At 26.6% G+C, this 22,050-nt stretch overlaps 2 protein-coding genes across 2 annotated transcripts; one reads left to right on the top strand and one right to left on the bottom strand.

Annotated features, from left to right (window-relative positions):
* Window positions 1–5,479: 5,479 nt before the first annotated feature.
* Window positions 5,480–5,917, bottom strand: LOC145828786 (histone H3-like). Its single transcript, XM_082936537.1, has one exon. It carries the CDS (start codon window positions 5,915–5,917, stop codon window positions 5,480–5,482), a length of 438 nt encoding a protein of 145 aa, XP_082792663.1.
* A 7,033-nt stretch (window positions 5,918–12,950) lies between these two features.
* On the top strand, window positions 12,951–21,277 carry LOC145828787 (organic cation transporter protein-like). The gene is made up of 13 exons (XM_082936538.1): window positions 12,951–13,093; window positions 14,455–14,581; window positions 14,826–14,929; window positions 15,272–15,426; window positions 15,895–15,947; window positions 16,007–16,078; window positions 16,346–16,450; window positions 16,824–16,901; window positions 17,945–18,047; window positions 18,383–18,532; window positions 19,414–19,522; window positions 20,602–20,820; window positions 21,184–21,277. Exons 1-13 carry the CDS (start codon window positions 12,951–12,953, stop codon window positions 21,275–21,277), a joined length of 1,512 nt encoding a protein of 503 aa, XP_082792664.1.
* Window positions 21,278–22,050: the final 773 nt, after the last annotated feature.

The following is a 22,050-nucleotide window of genomic DNA, read 5'->3' on the forward strand; positions in this document are numbered from 1 at the left end:
ATTATTATTAATGTAATAGAAATTTGTAATTTTTATTATTATAACTAAATATAATAAAGATTATAGCAAAAGAAAATTTATGATAAAAATGTATTTAATTATAATTAAGAAAATTGTGTGAAGTGGAAAATAAATAAAAATTGGAGTTTGTTAGCATAGTAACAAAATGTTATTAAAAATATAAAAATTATAAAATGCATTTGAAATGGCAAATTACGTAAGAGAGTTTTTTTTAAGAAAAAAAAAAATTTCGCTCAGTATGAGTTTGGCTAAAGCTTTAGGGTGGAGGAGGGGAAAGCTTTAGGGTGGAGGAGGGGACGTGGAGGAATGGAACAGCGACATCGTGTGGTGAAAAAACAAGTAAATTAATTTAATTTTTATTTTCTAAAAGCGATATGGTGCATTCCTGTGGATTTGCGACACCTAGCGGTTAAAAAATTTAAAAATTATTAAAAAATGATATAATCTTTAATAAACTTTTTTTTGCGCTGTGTTAAAAATGCGTACTTAAGCGACAGGTTGACTACACCTAAAATTTACACATTTTTCTAGAAGTTAGAGTTTTAAAACTTCGGAAGTTCGTGCATTTTTTTAAAAGTAAAGATTAACGGCTCTATCGTAAAGTAAAAGTAAAGTTTGAGTTTTAATAAGTTTTTTAACATGAACAAGTAAAACTACATACACCTCAAGCCCTTTTGAGTAATAAAGCGTGTGACTTTGAAGATTAAATAATTACTTTTGTATCTTTTTTTTTTAAATTTATGTAAAATAGTTGTATAAACTTATTTATTTAACTAACAAAATAAATATACCTGCAAATTCATTCAGTTTGAATTTAAACTATAAATAATTTCGGCATATTTACTTATTAACAGGTCAAAAATGTTTTGTTTATCTACATACTATTTAAACTTTTACTAGTTTTAATTTTTATAGTTGTGCTTAGTTTTTATTATAAAAAATTCTTAAAAGCCGTTATACCAGTTAGTTTAAGTTGTTTTAAGTTCTTTCGGTTGTAATTTTCAATAACATTTTAAAAACGTGTGTTAAAAATTCGAACAGATCAAAGCCTAATAAGGAATAAACTTTTCTATGCACTTGATAAAAATTTTGTTTTGTATTTGTACGCTTAAACGTATTTTTAAGAATTTATATGCAGAAAATATATTTAAAGATAATTACAGAAATCAGTGATATCTTGCAGAGTAATGAACAAACACTATGATTAGTTCATAATTTTTATTACTTTATTGCTACAAGAAAGTAAAATCTTTAAACAACTTGTCTCTCTAAGTATGAATAACTATATATGTTAAATATATTTTACAGTATTTAAACTTTAATAATAAAAAAACACATTATTTCAAAGCTTACATAAGTTTAAACTTCTTTTATTTTCATTAAACGGTTACGTACAAAAAAAAAGGTTTACAGTATAATTAATCATATACTTTTTTGAATGAATTGTTGGTTATTTTCTCTTAAATTGGACTAAGATTTTTAAATAAATGAATACTTCTAAGCATATAATTACTAAAACAGTATTCATTACAGTCATAATAGCAGACTAAGCAAGGCCATGGAGTACAATACAAACCCAGACAAAGTAGGTTTTAACCTCGGCAAAACTTTTCCTTAAATTTTACGTAAAAGTTTTATTGTTATGATCAGGTTCTTAATACATAATTGTAATTACTCGTCCTTTACAAGAAAACTTTTTCCTATATTCATCGAGCAGTTTTTTCAAGGAACATTGACCTGTTACTTATAAAAAGCTGCCGTACCCTGTACTTTACTCATGTGGAATAAATAGTCTATCTTGTAAACAGTATCAATGATTTTATTATAAAATGTGTTATCTACGTCTGGTGTGTTTACTTGACAAAAAGTAAGCCGTGTTTGTTGTAAACAAATTATAAGTAGTTTATAAACTAATTACAACATGATTAAACATATTAAGTTGTTAACATTTTACATTAAACTATGTAATTTGATTAAAATTAGCCGAAATAAAAATGAGCTAAATATTAAATAAACTATACTTTATAGATCTTTTAATTTTGAACTTGTCATAAGCAACAAGCTAAGAACTATTTTATCGAAAGTTTGAGATGTCAGCTTTAGCTAGTTAACATATACTTTGATACTGAAAATAGAAGCTGACCTAAGCTCTAACTAAGTAAGTATAGCATAAACAATTACGTTTGTATTAAACAGCTTGTAAATAAAACTAATTATGTTTTTAATTTGCGCTATCCTAATTTTGAGAAATTTTATTATGTAACTTTGATAAAGTTTGGCGATTTAATACTTAAACTTTATCTAATCAATGTTAATCATCATAAAATAGAGTTTACTGAAGCTAATTAAGTACTTTACCATAAACTAGAAAATATTATACTCAACATTCATTCTTTCTAATATTAAAGTATTAATTACACAAAGATTTGATAGAAACTAAAAGCGTATATTTACAAACAGATAATCTTCAAACCCTAACTAATATTATACCAGCAATTATTTTCGTGGTTCTTTGTTATTCGTTAAAGTTTAATTAAGCTGTGTATCAATTTTTTCATAGAAGAAAAATCTCAATAATTTTTAAACACAGTATTTTTTTCTCCACCAGACGGCGCGCTCGTAGCAGGAGTAGTTATTGGAATCCTGGCAGGAATTATCGTCATCGTGGCCATTATGGTGGTAGTGTGGGTTCGGGTTATTCGGACAGATTCCACCGCCTTCCTGCATGATGACACCACCAAACAGAGAGCTCAACTTTACAGGTATGTTTGTTTTATATATATTTTTTTTTTTGGATTGTTTCGATGACTTTGTATATGTTTTTATGGTGTTTTTTATCATCTTTTTAATTTTTATATTTTTCAGTTTGTATACAAAATGTTTTATAAGTCTTATAATCAATTGTTAGCCAACATAATTGCTTTTATTTGGCTGAAGAACTTTTTGACCAATTTAAAGTGACAAAATCAAAAGTTGTCAAACGCATAAGAAATTTAAGATAAACGATACTAATTAGAATTATGTTTTACCATAAACTTAGCTTAAAATTTTTAAAGTTTCACTTTTTTTGGAGTCAACTAAAAAATATTGATTGTACGCAAAACCGTTAACTTAAATACAGAAAATTTAACTTAAACTCAAACAATTATTAGAAAAGTTTTTTTTTAGGCCAGCCGATATCAACGAATCAGGAAACGTCAAAACTGTTTCTCATCGTGACCTGGTGTGAACGAGCTTTTGAATTTACAACAATTCCCACTAATTCTGTATATATCTAAATTTCAATAAAATTGCACACTTATTCACGACTCATTTTTTTATAAGTAAAGTGTTAGTATTAAAACATTTTTAAAATGAGCTAATCTATACGATAAAAAGAAAAAAATTAAAATCAACGTTTTTATTATTCCAAAACAACTTTGTCTTTCCTAAAACTTTAAATACTTAGTTTTATTTTTATATAGTACTTAATAAGTTTTTAGTAAGTTTTATAACTGTATAGTACTATATTTCTAAGATTCTAACATTTATGTTTTCAAAAGTATAAAAAAAAACTTCTGACAACCTGCAATTTACTTAATTTGTTAAAAGAAACAACTCCCTTGGTAAAAAGTGATGTTTTTGAAATTTGTTTGTTTGAAACAAAAACTTGATTTCGTATAGCTAAAATAGCTCAGTTAGGAAGTTTATAAACTATTGCTTTGATTCTTCTGAAAGTATAACATTTTAAGCAAAGTATTTTTGATTTAATAAATACTAAAGTTTTTCAAAAAAGAAAAATATAGTAAGTTATTTTGTTTGCACTAAGGCGTAAGTAAAATTTTACTTTGAGCCCATTTGAAAATATTCATTTAATAACCTATAGATATTGGTTACTTAAATATAACTTTTAATGCTCATAGTATGTTTTACACATACACTAATGACCATAATAACTAAATAACAACTTTAACCTAAATAAAACTGATCTAAACAATATTTAGGGCTACTTTATATATGACATGCCAATGATTGAGTTTATGTTACATTAAAGAACAATTGAAACACTAACGAACATAAAAAAAAACATTTTACTTTATAATAGATAGATATATGTAAAAGTGTACAGTGTGCAACTACAAGTATTAGTTTGTATTAAAAATAATATTATGAATGAACTAACACAGTCTTTTATGGACCCAATTTAAGAAAAAATATGCTAATACAGTAACCTCTCGCTTATTTACGCACATTGTGTCCACAAAAAAATGCGTAAAGATACGAGAGATCGTAAAGATACGAGAGGTATCAAATATACATACTGTAATGGCTGTAAGGTATCAAATGTACTTACTTTCCTACTTTTAATAATTTTTTTATATTATCTATGATTATGAAAACAAAAGATAAAGTTATACATCTATAAAAAAAAGGTTTAAATTTATATAAAATAATTTTTTCTAATTTTAGTAACATATAGATTTTATCTTTATCTTTATTTATATTTGACTTATTTGATACTTAACATTTATATTATATTGTACTTAGCAAATTCAACTTGTAATTAAGCATTTGTTTACAATTAAGAAATGGTATGATTTCTATATTAAAATTTGTTTCTATATTCATATACAAAAGTCAAAATACAAATTTAAGTTTAAGGAAAACTTAAATTTTATCTCTTATTGTCAACAAAATTTTCTGATATACTGAGGAATAACTTAATGTTCATCAATTAGTCAAGGAACATAAATTTACACAGTCTAAAGATATAGAGAGGTGAGTTAGTATTTAAAAACATATTTTAAATTAAAAATATACAATAAACCTAATTTGTGCAATATAAAAAAAAATATTTTTGAATTTTTTAGAATTCTAAAATGCGTAACTAAACGAAAGTGCGTAACGTCACGAGTGCGTAAAGATGCGAGAGGTTACTGTAACGTGCAAATTGAAAATGCAAAACACGCCCCTGCACGTTTGCTTAAGATCTAAACTATAAAATTAAGACTTTAAAACTTAGTTTAGCTTCACCTTTCATGCCACCAGGGTTTTGCTAACTACTCTCGACACAGTAAATTGTCTAACAGTTGTAAATATAATCATTTATGATTTTTGCTAATTTCTTTAAAATTTTCATTTATATGTAAAATATATCTTACTTTATTTATTTATAATCAACAAAAGCAAAACGAGTAGAATTCTTGGAGTTTTATTGTTGAAGCGATGAAGTAAGTACGTTTAAGAAATTATGATTGCCAAACAAACACATATAAACTAGAAAATATTTTAACTTTTTATATCTATAGTCATTAAGATAAGATTGAAGAAATACCTATTTGAAATAAACTTATAATGAAAATGTACGACGATGCTCCACAACTTTTAAAAACATCATTAAAGCAAGTTTTATCATGAAGATAATATATAATTACACAAAAAACATAACAATAAAAATCGAGTTGCCTGGCTTTTAGAACTACCGTTCGCCACGGATGCGACCGGCAAGCTGCATGTCCTTGGGCGAAATGGTCACTCTGTTGGCGTGGATGGCGCACAGGTTTGTGTCCTCGAACAATCCCACCAGGTAGGCTTCGGCGGCTTCTTGAAGAACGCTGATTGCTGCCACTTGAAAACGCAGGTCGGTTTTAAAACGCTGTGCGATTTCGCGAACGAGGCGCTGGAAGGGCAACTTGCGGATCAGAAGCTCAGCTGACCTCTGGTACCTGCGTATCTCGCGAAGAGCCACTGTTCCTGGGCGGTAGCGATTGGGCTTCTTGACGCTGCCAATTTTACTAACTCTGGGTGATCTTTTACCTCTAGGATTTTTGACACCTCCGACTTTGTTACCTCCTGGTGGCCCATTACCTCTGTTACCTTCTTCTTCAAATCTACGGGGCCTCACTTTTACTTTCATGTTTACGTTAGTTCAAACACCTGTTAAAAGTATACCTACTGCTTTCAGAGCTGATAAACTTTTAGTTAACTTGTAACAAGTATTAGATTCTACACTGATTGGGCAGACTTGTATTTCGGTTGCCTAAGTGAAGTTTAAAATATAATTATCTTTAATTTTTTTTCGAATAAAAATTGTGCAATAAGCTGTTATTAATTTTTGAATTCTAGTATGTATCTTAATAAATTGTACCATGGTGAGCAATCTTTAACACAAAAAAAAGTTTTTCACATGAAACTAAAAAGCTTAAAAACAAATAGTCCTACTTTATAAAACTTAAGAATGCAGGTAAATAAGTTATTGATGCTAATATAAACCTACTCCTAAAGAGTAACCATTTAGTTCAAAGTACTACTTGATAAAATAAATTTATTTAAAAGTTGACTCTTTCTGCCCAGACTGAACCTAATCTTACTTCGTTAAAGGTTATATACAAATGTAGTAAAATATAACACTTATCATCATTGATAAATTAAAGTTTGCATTTTGTCAACTCTGAAAACAGATTTGGTAGTTTATATAAAAAAACAGCAATGAATATATATTATAACTTTTTTGTCTAAAATTAAATACTTTTTTATAAATTATTTTGCTGGAATAAGAAATACTGTAACATTGATTAGGGAGTTTACCAATCAAATGGTATGACTATTAAATAGCCTTCAGTGAGAAAAACTTATGAAACTTACTATATACCTGCAACTAAGTAAAATTAAAAGAAAATAAAAACACCATTACAAAGTACACAGTAAATAAAAAATATTTTTGTTTACAACCTTCAAATTAAATACCACGTTTTTCAAAAGGATTTTGTAACATAACATTTTAACTACTAACTTAAACAGTTTAGTCTTACCATAGATACACTTTTAGTATTTTCTTAATACTTTTCATAAATGACAAAACTAAACAGCTTATTTTATTTATGTAGACGAGTTTACTCAGAGTATAATATTTTACACTTACTGCGCTTAAAATACTTTTGTTGTACTTGTAGAGCTTAAAAAAGTATACATTTAATTATTTTTTGCGTTTGTACTTTGTCCAGTCTTTTTTTAAAGCGTTCAATTTGAAAACTTTACAAAATGTATCTACAGTTTAAAATGTATTATACAGTGTTATACAAAATAAGTATCGGTTATAAATTGTAAATGTTTTTATAAAAATCAGGAAACTGTTACTTTTGTATTTGATTCTAAAACACCATTACAATTGAATATGTTGACTAAAGTACTCGATCCTTTAACAAAACATTTTTTAAATTAAGCACTTTAGATTTTTTACATCATACGTCCACATATTATTTTGTTTATTAAAAACACCGTAAGTTATATAAATATCGCCACAATATTTACTAAATCATATTCGTATACATTCTAGCTGTATCAATTTATAACGTAAAAAGTAACATTTAATTTGAACAGTATACAAATCTAATAAATTAAACGATTTAGTTTTACCAAGTAAAAACAAATGTATAAAACAAAAAATATTTAAGTGCTTTAAAAGTGTTTAAGTTTTAAATAACTATTTTTTATCAAATTTCCTACAGTTTATAGATAAGTAAAACTAATTCAACAATCTTTAAAGCATTACTATCACAAAATTCCTGGAAAATTAGTTTTAAATTTGGGAGTTTATTACTTGCAACTCTCTTATTAAAAATGTAATAAAAATTTTACAACTACCTTTTTTTACTATATTTATTCTAAACAGTTAGTATCAAAGAAACATTTAAATAAACAAATGATATGCAATAAAAACGGTTCACTATCATCTCTAACTCGATCATTTCTAATCCGATCAATTCTAACTCGATCACTTCTTACCCGATCACTTCTAACCCGATCATTTCTAACTCGATCACTTCTAATACGATCACTTATAACCCGATCACTTATAACCCGATCATTTCTAACAATTTATAGTTCAACAAAAGTTCATGATTTATATTTTGATATTTATAGTTGTAAATATCAGGTTTTTATTGCCGTTTTTTATCTATATATAGTTTAAGTGTTTATATGATTACAGATATGTTAATAATATGTTTTATTCACTTAGTTATGCTTAAAAATATTGTTTACTTAATTTTTGTAACTTCTTAGCTGTACTGTATATACTCAAATACTAAACTTAAACTTCTTGAGTGTTTCATTATCAAGCTTCCTAAACGTTAACATTATACTTTAAGCCCACTTGTACACAGTGGTAGCTTAAAAACGTATATTGAAATAATTTCTAATACACTTTAATAAAAATCAAAGAAAGTATTTATTGTTTTTTACTTCATAAATACATTTAACTTTTCAAAACAAAAATTTTACAAAACTCATATTTGTTGACATTTACAAAAGTTATAACTACAATCATATTTAATTTGAAAAAAAGTTATAATAATAAACATTTGCAAACAACGCAGAACATCAAAAAACGGAACTCATTTCAAACCTTTGTTAGAGTTCTTACTTTTGTAATTTTGTGTTGGCTTTACTTAAATATATAAATATCATTATTGGGATTTATGTCAACACGATGGACCAAGGCAGCAACCACTTAAACTGAAAGACACATAACGAAGAGAAGAAGAATAAAAATAACACAAAAAGTTCATTTTGTTTAAAATGAAAATTAAAACATAATTAAGTTTTATTTCAAATATATAGATTAACATAGAAAGCAAAATCTTTAACACGCAAACTTATACTTATAAAGTTATTTACACTTTGATGTAGAAGGACTAACACATGTAGAATATATAACACAATAAAGACTGATTTAGTAATACAAAAATTAGTTTATTAGCTTACAAATGTTTAGTTTTTAGTTTTTAGTAAGTAAAAAAGAATCAATTTAACTTTAACAATAATAATTAAAAAGTAAAGTGTGATACATTTCCAATACTTGATTTATTTTGTTGAATATCATTTTATTAAATCAAGCGAAATACATTATCAAATCATTAAAAGTGAAGCTGAATAAATTTTATATATACACTACTCTGTGTGTTCATACCACACTATTGAAAAATTTAGAAAAAAACCGACGATGCAAAAGTTTGACCAAAATGATAAATCACAACGTAATTCTCAACCAATAGAGTTTAAAGTGCGGTATCAAACAAAATGGATAGCTCATTGTTTATCCGGTTCCTTTCGTGAAGCACTTGATCATGCGGTAATGCACCACAAGCATGCTGTCATCAAAAACATGTTGTTCACGTGTTAGCTGTTTACTTTCAAAATGTTTTTTAGGTTCATCGCGGTTTTCGAGTAAGCTAGCGCCTGGCCGTACCAATTGGTGGGTTTGTTAGTGGAACTAAGTTTCTATTAACGAATTTAAAAATGCTCATAGGTTAGAAAAAGTCTTTAACAAAACGAAAAACGCATAATGTTACTGTTTTTAAAAGATTTTTGAATTTTGATAAAGCATTAAAATTTTAGTGTGATAGAGAAAATTTTAGTTTTAATTTTTAAACAATTAAATCAAACATGTTATAAAATAAAACTTATTTAGTTTTGACCACTAGTTTTTTGAAGGCAATAGCGGAAATATATTTAATTTAACTATATACTTATTAATGTAAATAAACAGACAATATAAATATTTAATAGAATTGGTCAGTAGTTGTAGAAATATTTCAGATTTCTACTGAAAGTTATGCTCGTAAATAACTGAATTTAACTGTTTAAATTTTATATGAGCTTATTAAAATGAATTTTGATGTTTTCCTTTATTTCCATTTCAAATTTTCTTAATTTTTCCGCTGAACTAAACTTTAACTTTATAGTTGTTTTAAAGCTTTTTAGCAAATCATTTTTTTAAGATTTAGGAATACTAATGCAAGCTTAAAATAAAAAACACGTGCTTTATAAAATAAATATCGTGTTGTTTGAATTTAATAATTCAAAATAGTATATATAGCTTTTGTTAGCTTAACATTTATGAACATTGCCTAGTGCTTGAAAATCATTGTATCTCAGTAAACCAAAGTATATCATTTGCATTATGTTATTTATGGCCCATATTAGTGAAGTTATTTACTTATTTATGAACAATTTCTTAATTAGGTCTGGTACTAAAAACTTACATTTTGGCTTTTAACTTAATAATTAGTTTTATATATGCTTTATTATTGCATATTTTACCATACTTAGATTTAAATGACATAATTTAATTGTTTTCTTTTACCTTTTTTTTTGAATAACTGCGGTCCGTAGAAGACTTTTTTTTTCTGTACAATGCGGTCCGCGAGCAGCATTATCTGAATGTATTACCCATTTTATATAAAATCCTCCCAAATCCTGTGTCAAATTAAAAAAAGTTTTAAGCTCTTAAACTTAAAATTATACTAAAACAAATTAATAATACTTTACGAAAATCTGAATGTAAGACAAAACAAAACTTTTAAGTTTTATATAAAAACATTTATTATATAGAGCAACTTAATATAACGACTAAGTATTAGGCTTTGAAAAATTTAGTCTAATAAACTTTGGTACTATTTTCTGTTCTCATTAACACGGCTTTAAAAAACTGTGTAATTAATCTTACAAAATATTAGCTATAAAGGATAGTCTAACAGACCAATAAAAATAACTTTTCTACAACTAGCGTACTTTAATTAACAACACTAATGTACCAGTTATTTTTAAATATGAAGAATGTAATTAAAATAAAGATATAAACATTTTCGACTCGTTAATATTTTAGAAAGTTTGATACATGTGTGTAATTAACACTTACGTGTTAATCTATAATACTTATTACTATATATAAGATACTGTCATAAATTATGCATATATTTTTTAAAACAAATCACTCACTAAGCAACATTGTAAATTTTAAGTAAAAAAAAATGTTTGTTGCCGATTATGGCAATACTAGCCTTATGTACTTTTACACTCTTTTTGTCAAACTATTTAGCCTGAGATGTAGTTTTCGATTTATCGTTATTCTTATAAACAATGACTATAAAGGAAATTATATATTTTTTTTGGAAACATTCATTTAAAACTATTTTTGTAAAAACTTGACGTTAATTTCAAATAGCTTGACGCATTTTTTCGTTGTTCAAAAATATAAGAACTAGTTAAGAGCTTTTAAACTTTTATGTTTGCTTTAATTTTGTAACACCTGAATATTAAAAAGATTCTTAAATAACAAAACGTGCAGTAAAATTTTACCACGACTCTTTATTGTCATATTCAGTGTTTCTTTTAGGCTAAAAAGTTTTGTATGTTTTCAATATAGATGAATAAGATTATTTATATACAAATAGCTTATTATAGTGTTTTTTGGAATGTACTTAAATAAAAATTGTTGAGCGTTAAAACCTAACATTTCTATTTTAAATAATTCATTCAGTTCAGACTTTTTTATATTTGATGAACATCAAAAGACCTTAAGTATAGTTTTAAGTTATTTAAAACAAACTTTGATTAGAAAGTATTTAACTAAAACAAGTCATAAGTATTAAAATTGTTGTAAAAAAAGTTGCTATAAAATATGACTTATGATATACAATTTAAAATTTTAATTTTTTTTGTAAAGATTAAACAACCATTTGACTTAATAAATTGCTGTAAAAACGTATACTGTTATTAAACTAAAGTATATTTTCCAGAAAGTACAGGTCCATTCATTGTAAAACAATTTACGACTAAAAGGTTGTCGGTTTGTTTCAAACTTTAAGTAAGCTTTTATGTTTTAAAATAGTGAACTGTGTATATTTTCTTATAGATTTGAAACTGCTTTTTTATTGATAAAGGCATTATTCTGCAAACATTTAACTATTGTTAATCAGTTTTATAAAAAAAAACTTTATACTATAACAGGTTTGTATGTACTCTATTTATTCGATATAGTGCATTATCTTTTACAGCTGTTTGTGCAAATAGTAATGTTGTTAGTTAATAATTAAAATTAAAAAAACAAACTTTCATATGGTAAACAACTTAATCAATAAATTAAGTAGTCTTAATTAATCGTTCAGTTAGTTAGCTGGAAGTTTAAATTGATTATAAAACTTTATTCATAAGTTTGTTTTCAGAATCTTTTTTTAACCATTCGTAGTTCGTTTTTTTAATTTAATAATTCAAAAATGTACAAAAATTATTTTTAAACAGACTAAAATATATCTAAATATTCATTGAAAATTTGTTAAACATTTATTTTTTACTTAAGTTTGCAGCGAAAAAAATTATAAACAAAATTTATAAAAACAAAATCAGTTTGAAGTTTTTATTTTCGTCTTTTAAGCAAAAACTCAAACTATATTAGTAACAAAAACACGCTATAAAAACTTTTTAAACGAGTGAACAGAGTTTTATTTATTACACCATAAGCAATTTGCTGACTTGCGGTTTTACAATTTATTGCAATTTAAATTAAACCTGCTAAATAAATCATTTATTTTTGTATTTATCTGTCACAAAGAAGTTCGTATGCATTTTAAAGTAATTTATATCAGTCCTTTCAAACTTGTTAATATATTACAATGAAGTTTGCGGCATACAGAACTTTTTTCTTGGTGATTTTTTCTTTTACTTTTTTTAGTTTCACGCAGGTAGAAAAAGCTGAAAGTCTCAGTGTTTATAGTCATTTAAATTCCAATGAACTCTTAAGTTGACCTATTTTTATATTAGTTCACTATTTATTTGCATGCTTCACATGCTGTCGCAAATTTTTTCAAAACTTTATTTGCTTTTGAAAATAGTAAACAATATTTTTGTTTAAATGTTTACAATTAGTTAAGCACTTATATAGCTCGTTATTAATGATTTGTTTTAAGTTAACTGTTTTTTTTTTAACTTTTAAAGTCTAAAAAAATAGTTTGTTTTAAGCTCACTTTTGAAACTAACCTTACACACAAAAGAAATGAACAAAAAAAGCTAAAACGTTTTTGCAGTGTTTTTACAATAAAGGCGTAATAGTTTCAGCAGCAAAGCAGTTAGCAACAGAACATTTCAATTAAGTCTCAAGGCTGCAAACAATGGATTACGATATTGTTCTCGAAGACGTGGGAGGCTTCGGAAGATCGCAGAAACTTCTGGGTCTGATAATCGGGTACGTAGCAGTTTTCGCAGCCATGATTGAAATGAGTCCGGTTTTTATAAATTACAGTCCTGATTTCAGGTAAGTGTAGTTTGCTATGTTTAACTTTTTGTTGCAGCTTTAAAGAGTTTATTCAATAAAATATTTGTACTAAAATGTCTTCATTAGAGAATAAGAAAAAAATTGTTTTTAGTAAATATTGTATGTTTTACAAGGTTTCTGTAATTACCAAGCCGAAGCCTTTTGCAAGCTGTGAATATTTTTAACACCTTAATGATTTCATTTAAAACAAGTTTTAATAAAGTTTATAAAAATAACTTATCAAATAAAGTATTTTTTTAAGAAAGATTTAATTTATTAAAAACAATGATAATAGAGTTTTTAAAAGTATTACCTATAATATTATAATTTTGTTGACGTTGTTCTGTTTTAATTATTCATTAACTTTAAGAATTTCTTAAAATAGAAATACAACAATACAACTACTTTAATACCAGCTGATTGTATCCATTAATATTTAAAGTTTTCTCAAATGCAATTTTAGGTGTAAATCTGCTCTGAACGAATCAAACTATTCTGAAAACGAAATATTAAACTTAACTGTACCATATGAAGAAGAGAGCTATAATAACTGTAAGAGGTAAGCATGTACTCTTTACAAAATGTATATAGAAACAAGATTTATAAACTAATTTTCACAATCGCTACCTTCTCAAAAAAATTTAAAAACAATCGCCTTATTTTTAATTACAAACCTGAGAATGTCCAGTGTAAGGTGGTTGTTTTACCTTACTAATAATTCTCCCAAATGGTTTGACGTGCCTTCATTTTTCTAACAAGCTCCATGATATCTAGTGTAAGTCTCAATCTCCCTTCAAATATCCGTCAGACCTTTCTATTACTTTCATCGTATGTTATCTACTAATTCGCCGCTTTGTAAAATCCGGATTTAAAATAATTTCAAATCATTTTTGGCTAAAATATAAGATTTTAAGAAAAATAAATCTACAAGATTTCGCTTGATCCATTTTCAAAACACTTTTATACGTTAACTAATTATTTTTCACAAAAAACATTTAGAAGTGTATACTCATATTTAAAACATATATGAAAATATAATTAAAATCAGTTTCAATTAGTTCTACATAAAGCTTGTGCACTTTATTTAAGTTCTTGCTTGTATTATGATTCTCTTTGTTACTGAAGATGAATCTTGTTTTTAAATGTACATAAAAAAAGTTCATTTTAAGTGTAATTATATATGCATTATACTAAACTGTCGAAGATTTTATTACTAAAGTATTGAAATATGACACTGACTTTAACTTAACCTACAAATACGTCTCTAATGTGTTTAGTCTATTCAAAACCTATTTATTAGACTAATACTTTAACTATTAAAGATTAGTGTTTCGTTGATTGAGTTATAACAATAATTTTAGGTACAAATATATAGAAGGATGTAGATCGAGCAACCCGGTAGACTGTATTGACAGAAACCACACTGAAGCTTGTGTGGACGGCTACGAATTCGATGACAGTTTGTTCTCCTCTACCGTTGTCACCGAAGTATGTTTCTGTTTTTTCTATACAGAGGTTCATTGTTTCTAGCTCAAAAGTTTGTTTGAAACCATGACTTTTATTCTTTTACGCCTAAGAAATTTTAAAGTAGAATGTTTGTTGCTCAGTTTAGAATATTTACATAAAGCTGTAATTCCTAAAAAAAAGTATGAATACAAACAGAACCATGTTAAAACAGTATTTTTAATTTCTATATCTATATCAAGTCATGCATTTTGAATAATTCCAACAGTTCGAGTTGGTTTGTGATCGAGCTCCTTTAGACGGCCTGGCTACTTCTATCTACATGGCCGGAACGATGATTGGGTCTGTGGTATTCGGAATAGTATCAGACAGGTAGTTTCACTGCTTACTTTGTTTCGAATTAATAACGCGGTTTGTGTTTTAGCTTGATAACTTTTAGAACAGTAGTACGGATTTAATCAATTTTAAAGTTAGTTTGACGGTTGACCTGTTCATTGGTTCAATCGGTCTTTTCATATCGAGACTTTGTTTTAGATTATTGTAGTATAACAAGATTACCTTTAAGTTTAAACACATTAAAGAAGGGAGCTTTTAACTTTTCACTTTGTTTTTAAAAACTAATATTTTTAATTTGTGAAAGCTGTAGTGATGCCAACAAAACTCGGCTGACTATTTAGTTAAACTTAAACTTAGATATAAATGTGAAATGTTCAGGTATGGAAGGAAGACGGTTATAATATGTTGCACCTTGTTGTCAATAGCAGCCCAGGTGGGTTCAGCTTTCACGCATGAATACTCCTGGTTCGTCGCCACCAGGATGGTCGTGTCAATCTTCATCAACGGAATCTTCATATCAAGCTACGTTTACTGTGCGTTTCATCAAGTGTTTTATTGCTGCTTTATTATATCTTTATTACCACTTTTTACAATTGTTTATTGTATTGTGCATTAAGTATTTTACTACTGTTTCAACATGTTTTTTTGTTGTTATGTAACACGAAAACATTGTAAAACTGGAACGTATTTTTGAATAACAATACGGTTCAGGGTAGGTGAAGTTTTTAATTATTAATCTTTATTAAACTTAGCATTAACTTAATCAACGTAGCCAATTAATAAGATTTGTAAAAGTAAAATTTAACAAGTGTTGTCAAAATACTTGTTAAATTGAGGTTAGATTTTGTTTTTCAATTTTTAAAAACACTTTTGAACCGTAAAGTGAGTTATAAAAACTGTTACAGAACACTATTTTCAGTTTAAACTGATACACATTAACAAAAATAAAATCGATTCTTAATGATTTAAGCTGTATTTTGAACAACACAAAATTTTTGCAGTACTGGAAGTTTGCGCGAACAAGTACAGAAACATGCTCGGGATGTGGTTTCAGGTAATGAATAAAAATAAATAAATAATAAAACAAACAATCAATAAATGAAATAAATTCAGGGGATGTACTCGGTTGGTTACATGGTTCTCTCAGGAATCGCGTACAACTGGCGTAGTTGGCACGAAATTACCGTCAGTTTTTATATCGAAACTAATAATAAATTGTTAATTTTAAAAAACTAAGTTTTTCCATTAAGAATATTTGCTTTACTTTGATTAAAACAATATTTAGTTATTTTTTAATCAGTGTTCGTTTTATATGTTTGGGTTAGAAGTTTTATCTGTCTTGAACTGTTTGTTTCTATTGAAACTTTTTATTGTCAAACGTTGTAGTAAAATTTTTTATCATTATTTACTTAGTTTGTTTATTATTTATTTATTGATTTACTTATACTTCAGCTTGTTCTCTCACTGCTGTGCATTCTCTATCCCTTGGTGGTTTGTTTCATCCCCGAATCCCCTAGATGGCTGTTTTCAATGGGCAAAATTAAACAAGCCAAACAGGTAAAATATTCAGATATGTAAAAAATCAGTTAGAGTTAAGTATAAAATAAATAAGTATTTATCGATGTGAAAATATAAAATAAAATAATTATCAATAAACATTGATATTTTATCTTATTAATATTTTGTTAGTATTAAAATATAACATTAAACAACTATCAGTAAGTATACATAAAACAAAATTAGTAATATAAATAAAATATAGTCTTTAATTAGCAAGTATAACTTCAAATCATTTTTGTTTAGCATATCTGTTTTTATAAACAAAGATGGTAGCAGAAAAAAAAACAATTTTTCTTTAAGTACTTATATGTGAAAAATACTATACAAGGATTTTCGTTAAGTTTATAGTTTTTTTTTTTTTACTTTTCAGCTTACTAGAAGACTGGCAAAGTTCAACGGCAATAAACTTGTTGAACCCGAAATATGGGAGAAGGCTTCTAACTCGAAGGTTGTTTAGATGCTAAAATGTTCTACTTTTGTAATTTGTGTTTTTTTACAAAATGCTAAATCTGCATGATTTTTATAGTATGAAAGTTTTATAACGTTTTCTAAACGATACGTGTTTTAGCTGTTACGGTATGAGTAGTTTGAGTTAAAGTTTATAGAAGTCATTAGAATTGTTTTTTTAACTATAACTAACTCGAATTTAACTAGTAATAATTCGAGCTGTTTATGTATATTGTACAGCTTGTTTGTAAAACGTGTTTTCAATAAAAAAAGTGAAAAACGCTAATTTAATTTTAAAACCACCTTAACATCTGTTTGCTTGTATTTATTAGTTTAACTAGTTATTATACAGCATTTAAAGCTCTATTATGCATGATTTACTATAAAAACTTCAATTATATAAATTACAATTATAAGTTCTATTTTTTGAGCTCTTGTCACTTTATTATAATCTTTTATTACGGCTTTGTAGTTTAAAGATCTGATCAGCAGTGAAACCAGTAATTGCTACATCTAACTATAAATATTTAGTTCTTTTAGTTATCCTGTTTTCAATGTATTGTCTAAAAAACGTTTTAAATTAACAATTTCATTTCATGTAATTGGCTTTAGTTTCAATTGTTTTTTTTTAGCTAGAAGAAGTAGAAGAATGTTCAATATTAGATTTATTCCGAACAAAAAGAATTAGAAACACGCTTTTTTTGTCTACGCTTCTGTGGTTTGAGATAATATTATGAATGATTATTTAAACTTATTTAATTAAAAATATTATGTTTTTAAAGTTACTAAGAGTAATAGAAATATGAAAAACTTGAGCAATACTACCACGTTACTTGTGAATATATTTTATAAATAAAAGTGATAAAGGAATAAACTAACTTAAGTTTGTTTACTGATAAACAAAAACATAAAAAAGAACTTTGCTAATTTAATAAAGACAAAATGAGATACCTCTTACTGATTACTGTTTTACTGGAAACTGAAGTGATTGGCTTAACACACAAACATGCTTACTCTTTATATGAAACATTTGAAAACTATTAGCAATTTAATATTGAAAACAGGTTTATCACCAGTGAAGTTTACTTCAGTGTTAACTACAGCGTCGACACTCTGCAGGGCAGCATTTTCGTCAACAATACTCTATGCGAGTAAAACTTTTGGTGTTTCTGTTTGTTATAATCAAAATATTTTGTTGCGTAGAGAGAGCGATAAAAAATAGATGAGTTGTAAAAATAACACCTTCTTTATGAAAATATAAACATCAATAAATTATCAAAAAAACCTTTTTTATTGGTCTGCTTAATGTCCATTTTAAATACAGTCTTCAAACATGAAAACATTTAAAAATTTCCAATCACTTAATTTTTCGAACACGCAAACTCATTAAACCATTAGACGGCGCAGTGGTGCTGATAGCGATAATAAACAAAACTCAATTATATTTAATTTCAAAATTTAATCATATTGATAAACCGTTAGACGGCGCAGTGGAGCTTGTCGCGTTCGTCATCGTGTGGATGTTCATGGAGCGGACTGGGAGGAAGAAGATGCTGGTGTCGATGCTACTCATGTGCGGATTGTGCCTGATTACAACCATCCTCTGCGAACAGTTCGGACGCGGTAACACAAGTGTGTTGTTCTCTGCTTAGGGAGTTTTTTGAAATAGTTTTCCGGTGGAGATAAGTTTTAAAAGTGTCGGGAAGACTTTATCACGTTAGGGTTTTTATGATTTGTGAATATGTCAAGACTTGGCGGTAGCATTTTTTTAGGTGTAAGTATTTTCATTTTGCTTTTTGTTTGTCTGTTCGGTCTATGTTGGAATGTGATATAAAAGTTTTGATGTTAAAATTAGTAGTAATTGTTTTTCCTGTTGCTAAAATAAAGCACTAAGTAATTAAGACGTCCGCAGAAATAAAAAAAAAAACTACTAGTCTAAGCCAGGATTTCCTGGAGTGGGCCATTTTAGCAAGTCGGGAGACGACAAGCTGCAAAAGAGCTAAAGGGGAAATTTCACGAAAAATCTAAACTCACACTAGATATACTGAGATTGTAATGAAGAGCAAAAAAATTAAGTCTTTGTTACACTTCAAAATAGACTCGAGAGTTACACTAGATATTTTGGAGTTTGTATTGTGAAGCAAAAAAAAATATCTTAAGCACAATTTACGGGAGAATCGAAATTTGCACTAGAGATATTCTTTCGTTTATAATGAGTGAGAACAATCATTTTTTAAACTTTCTCTTAAAGAATAGCATACAAAAACGATTTTAGAAAATTATAAACACTTTGCCTTTTAAATACATTTTTTTAGTTTTGTTCAGTGATATCGAGTAGGCTTTAATTATAAGTTGTTTATAAGAAGCCTCTTGCAAAAGGTCTTAAACTATATTGGTAAACAAGTAGTTGTAGTGTTCTTATTATTTTATACTTTTTGGAATATAAAACTTCGAAAACCTTTTTAAAAACTTTCTAAATACCTTTAAAGTGTTTATTGATATTAATAATTTAGGTGCAGAGAAAGTCGTAGTTGTGTTTTCAATGATGACGAAGTGCTTTATTGCCGGAGCTTACGGGATAACTTATCAATTTGTAGCTGAGTTATTCCCAACTGTATTAAGGTAAATTTGAAATTTGTATCTATTAGAGGTAAAAGTTAATATAAAAAAATTACTACTCTATTTTTATAGTTACAACACTTTATTGAAGTATGAAGCACATTTAAACAGCTTAATAAATTATTTTCTTAGTTTAAAATTTACTAAGAAAACTTCCTTAATTAGTCACAAATATATCTTTTCAGAAATAGTTTTTACTTTTTTGTTTTTTGTCTACAACGTTAAAATTAAAAAAAAAAAAAACTTTTTAAGTTATTAAATACAACTGATAATATCAATTAAATATATATATTCAACACTTAAAATGCAACGCATCACATTTGTTTTAATACCGACATTTTTTATACATCTAATGGTGATTTCATTAGATTTATTATATTGTATTTTCAATAAACTTATATGAAACATATTTTCCAAAATAAAAATTAGAATTAGTTATACTGCAATTAAACAGAACCATAAAAACAGTTCAGTATACAATAATCTAAGCTAAAACTTTCATGACTTAATACTTATTCTGTTACCGTAATCATTGTTGAATAAACAAAACTAAGATTTTTAAACAAGGTCTTTAACTCAAACTATCTGAATAATACAAAATTAATTAAAATTTAAACTAACAAAATTTAAACTAAAATTTATATTTTAATTTATAACTAATAAAAATAGGACTTGATAAAAACTTTGAAAACAATTTTTTTTTTAAAGCGCACTTGATCAAAAATTGGTTCAAAACATTCATCAACATAGTAAAAAGAACAATTTTTTTTTGCTAAAATGCATATGAGTGCTTTAATAAATTAGATTAGCTTGAATAAAATGACGTTATGAAAGTAGCTCAGTTTATTTAAAACTAAAATCAAAAATTAGTCAAAACGACAAATAAGAACAACAATACAACTTAAAAAAAATAATGATTGATAAAAACTCCAAACAAAAAAAAAATGAATAGTTGTAAATTAGCATTCGATAAAAAACTCCAAGCAAAAAACATGAGTGATTATAAATTAGCATTCGATAAAAACTTCAAAAATACGCATTTGATAAAAACTGAAAAAAAACACGAACAAACATCATTTTAGAGCAAACGCGGTGGGGGTAGCGTCGGTAGTGGGCAGCACAGGCTCCATCGTGGCTCCCCTGCTCCTCACCTTCAAACAAACCATCCCCTGGCTGCCTGGCACCGTGGACTGCCTCATAGCAACCGCGGGCGCCGTGGTAACCATGCAGTTGCCGGAAACCACCGGGGTTGACATGATGGGCACGGTGGGTGAGGCGGAGTACTTCTACGAGCACGGCAGGTTTGTTTTTCAACCTGAGCGTTTTTAAGAGTAATTTTTATTTTTACTTTTCAAACAGACCTGTTATTTTTTTTTACGTTTTTAATCTTGTAAAGTCAATTTAGAATTTAAATTTTATTTCTTTAGCTACTTTTTGTTCTTGTTTTACTAAAAGCTTGCTTTTAATAATTTAAGTCTTAATATTTGGGTGTTTTTTATTTAACACAATTGTTTTAAAGCTATAAGTAACATGTTTAAATTTAAAAGCTGCTAATTTTATTATTAAAATCTGTTTATTTAGGTTTGAAGGTTTTTATATGTTTGTTGTTGTAAAAGTGTATTCTTTAAAATTTTGTATTCATTTGATGTTGTTATTTTATGCAGGTTACCGAAAAAAAATCAAGCGAACATTGCTGAAAACATTGAAAAAAATGGTAAAAAATGTGAAACAAGTATAAAAGAGACAGTATTACTGTAATTACTGAATATTTGAAAAAAATATTATTCCTCTCAGGCTGATTTTCAAGGTTTTAGAATATTTTTTTATTAATCTAACAAAAAAAGAAAGCTTTTCAATATAACTAGAGCTAAAAAACTGTACATGATTTTTTATAACAGTTACTTATAGTACATGACACAAAATTTAAATTATTTCAGTATGATTTTATGTAATACTCTAAAAGTCTTGCTGATTTGTTACTAAATTAAAATATATTATTTTAATAACAAGTTTTTTTTTTGTACAATAAACTATAATGCCTTAACTCGTTAACAAAAATTAACTTAAACTTTTGTCAACTTATTTTTCATTTATTTTTAAGCTAGCTACTTTATTATTACAATATTTTAATTCATTATTAAATGCACATTCTAAATACTGAATTTTTAATTACAGACAATATTTATATTCTTTAAATTATACTTCGTTGTTGTTTATTTTTTTATAACTCGCGATATATACTTCTTTTTAAATTTTTACTATTAAATAGAAAAAAGAAAACAAAATTTTGTTTTACTGGGCATATTTTTTTACATAAAATAAGCAAAAATGTAGAAAATTTAAAACTAAATGAAAAGTATAAGTGTGTAAAGAAATAGTTTTAAAACAGTGTAAACTTTGCTGTTTGCTAAATAGTTTTTCTTTTAGACTCAAAGTTTTGTGTACAAAACAGCTGAATTATACGGGCGTTTAACTAAACTTTTAGAATTTTCTTAAAAATAATACTAGCCGATTTCAATATTTAGTTGTTG

This window comes from Thalia democratica, chromosome 2, assembly GCF_965202585.1.
Source record: "Thalia democratica chromosome 2, ktThaDemo2.hap1.1, whole genome shotgun sequence".
NCBI lineage: Eukaryota > Metazoa > Chordata > Thaliacea > Salpida > Salpidae > Thalia > Thalia democratica.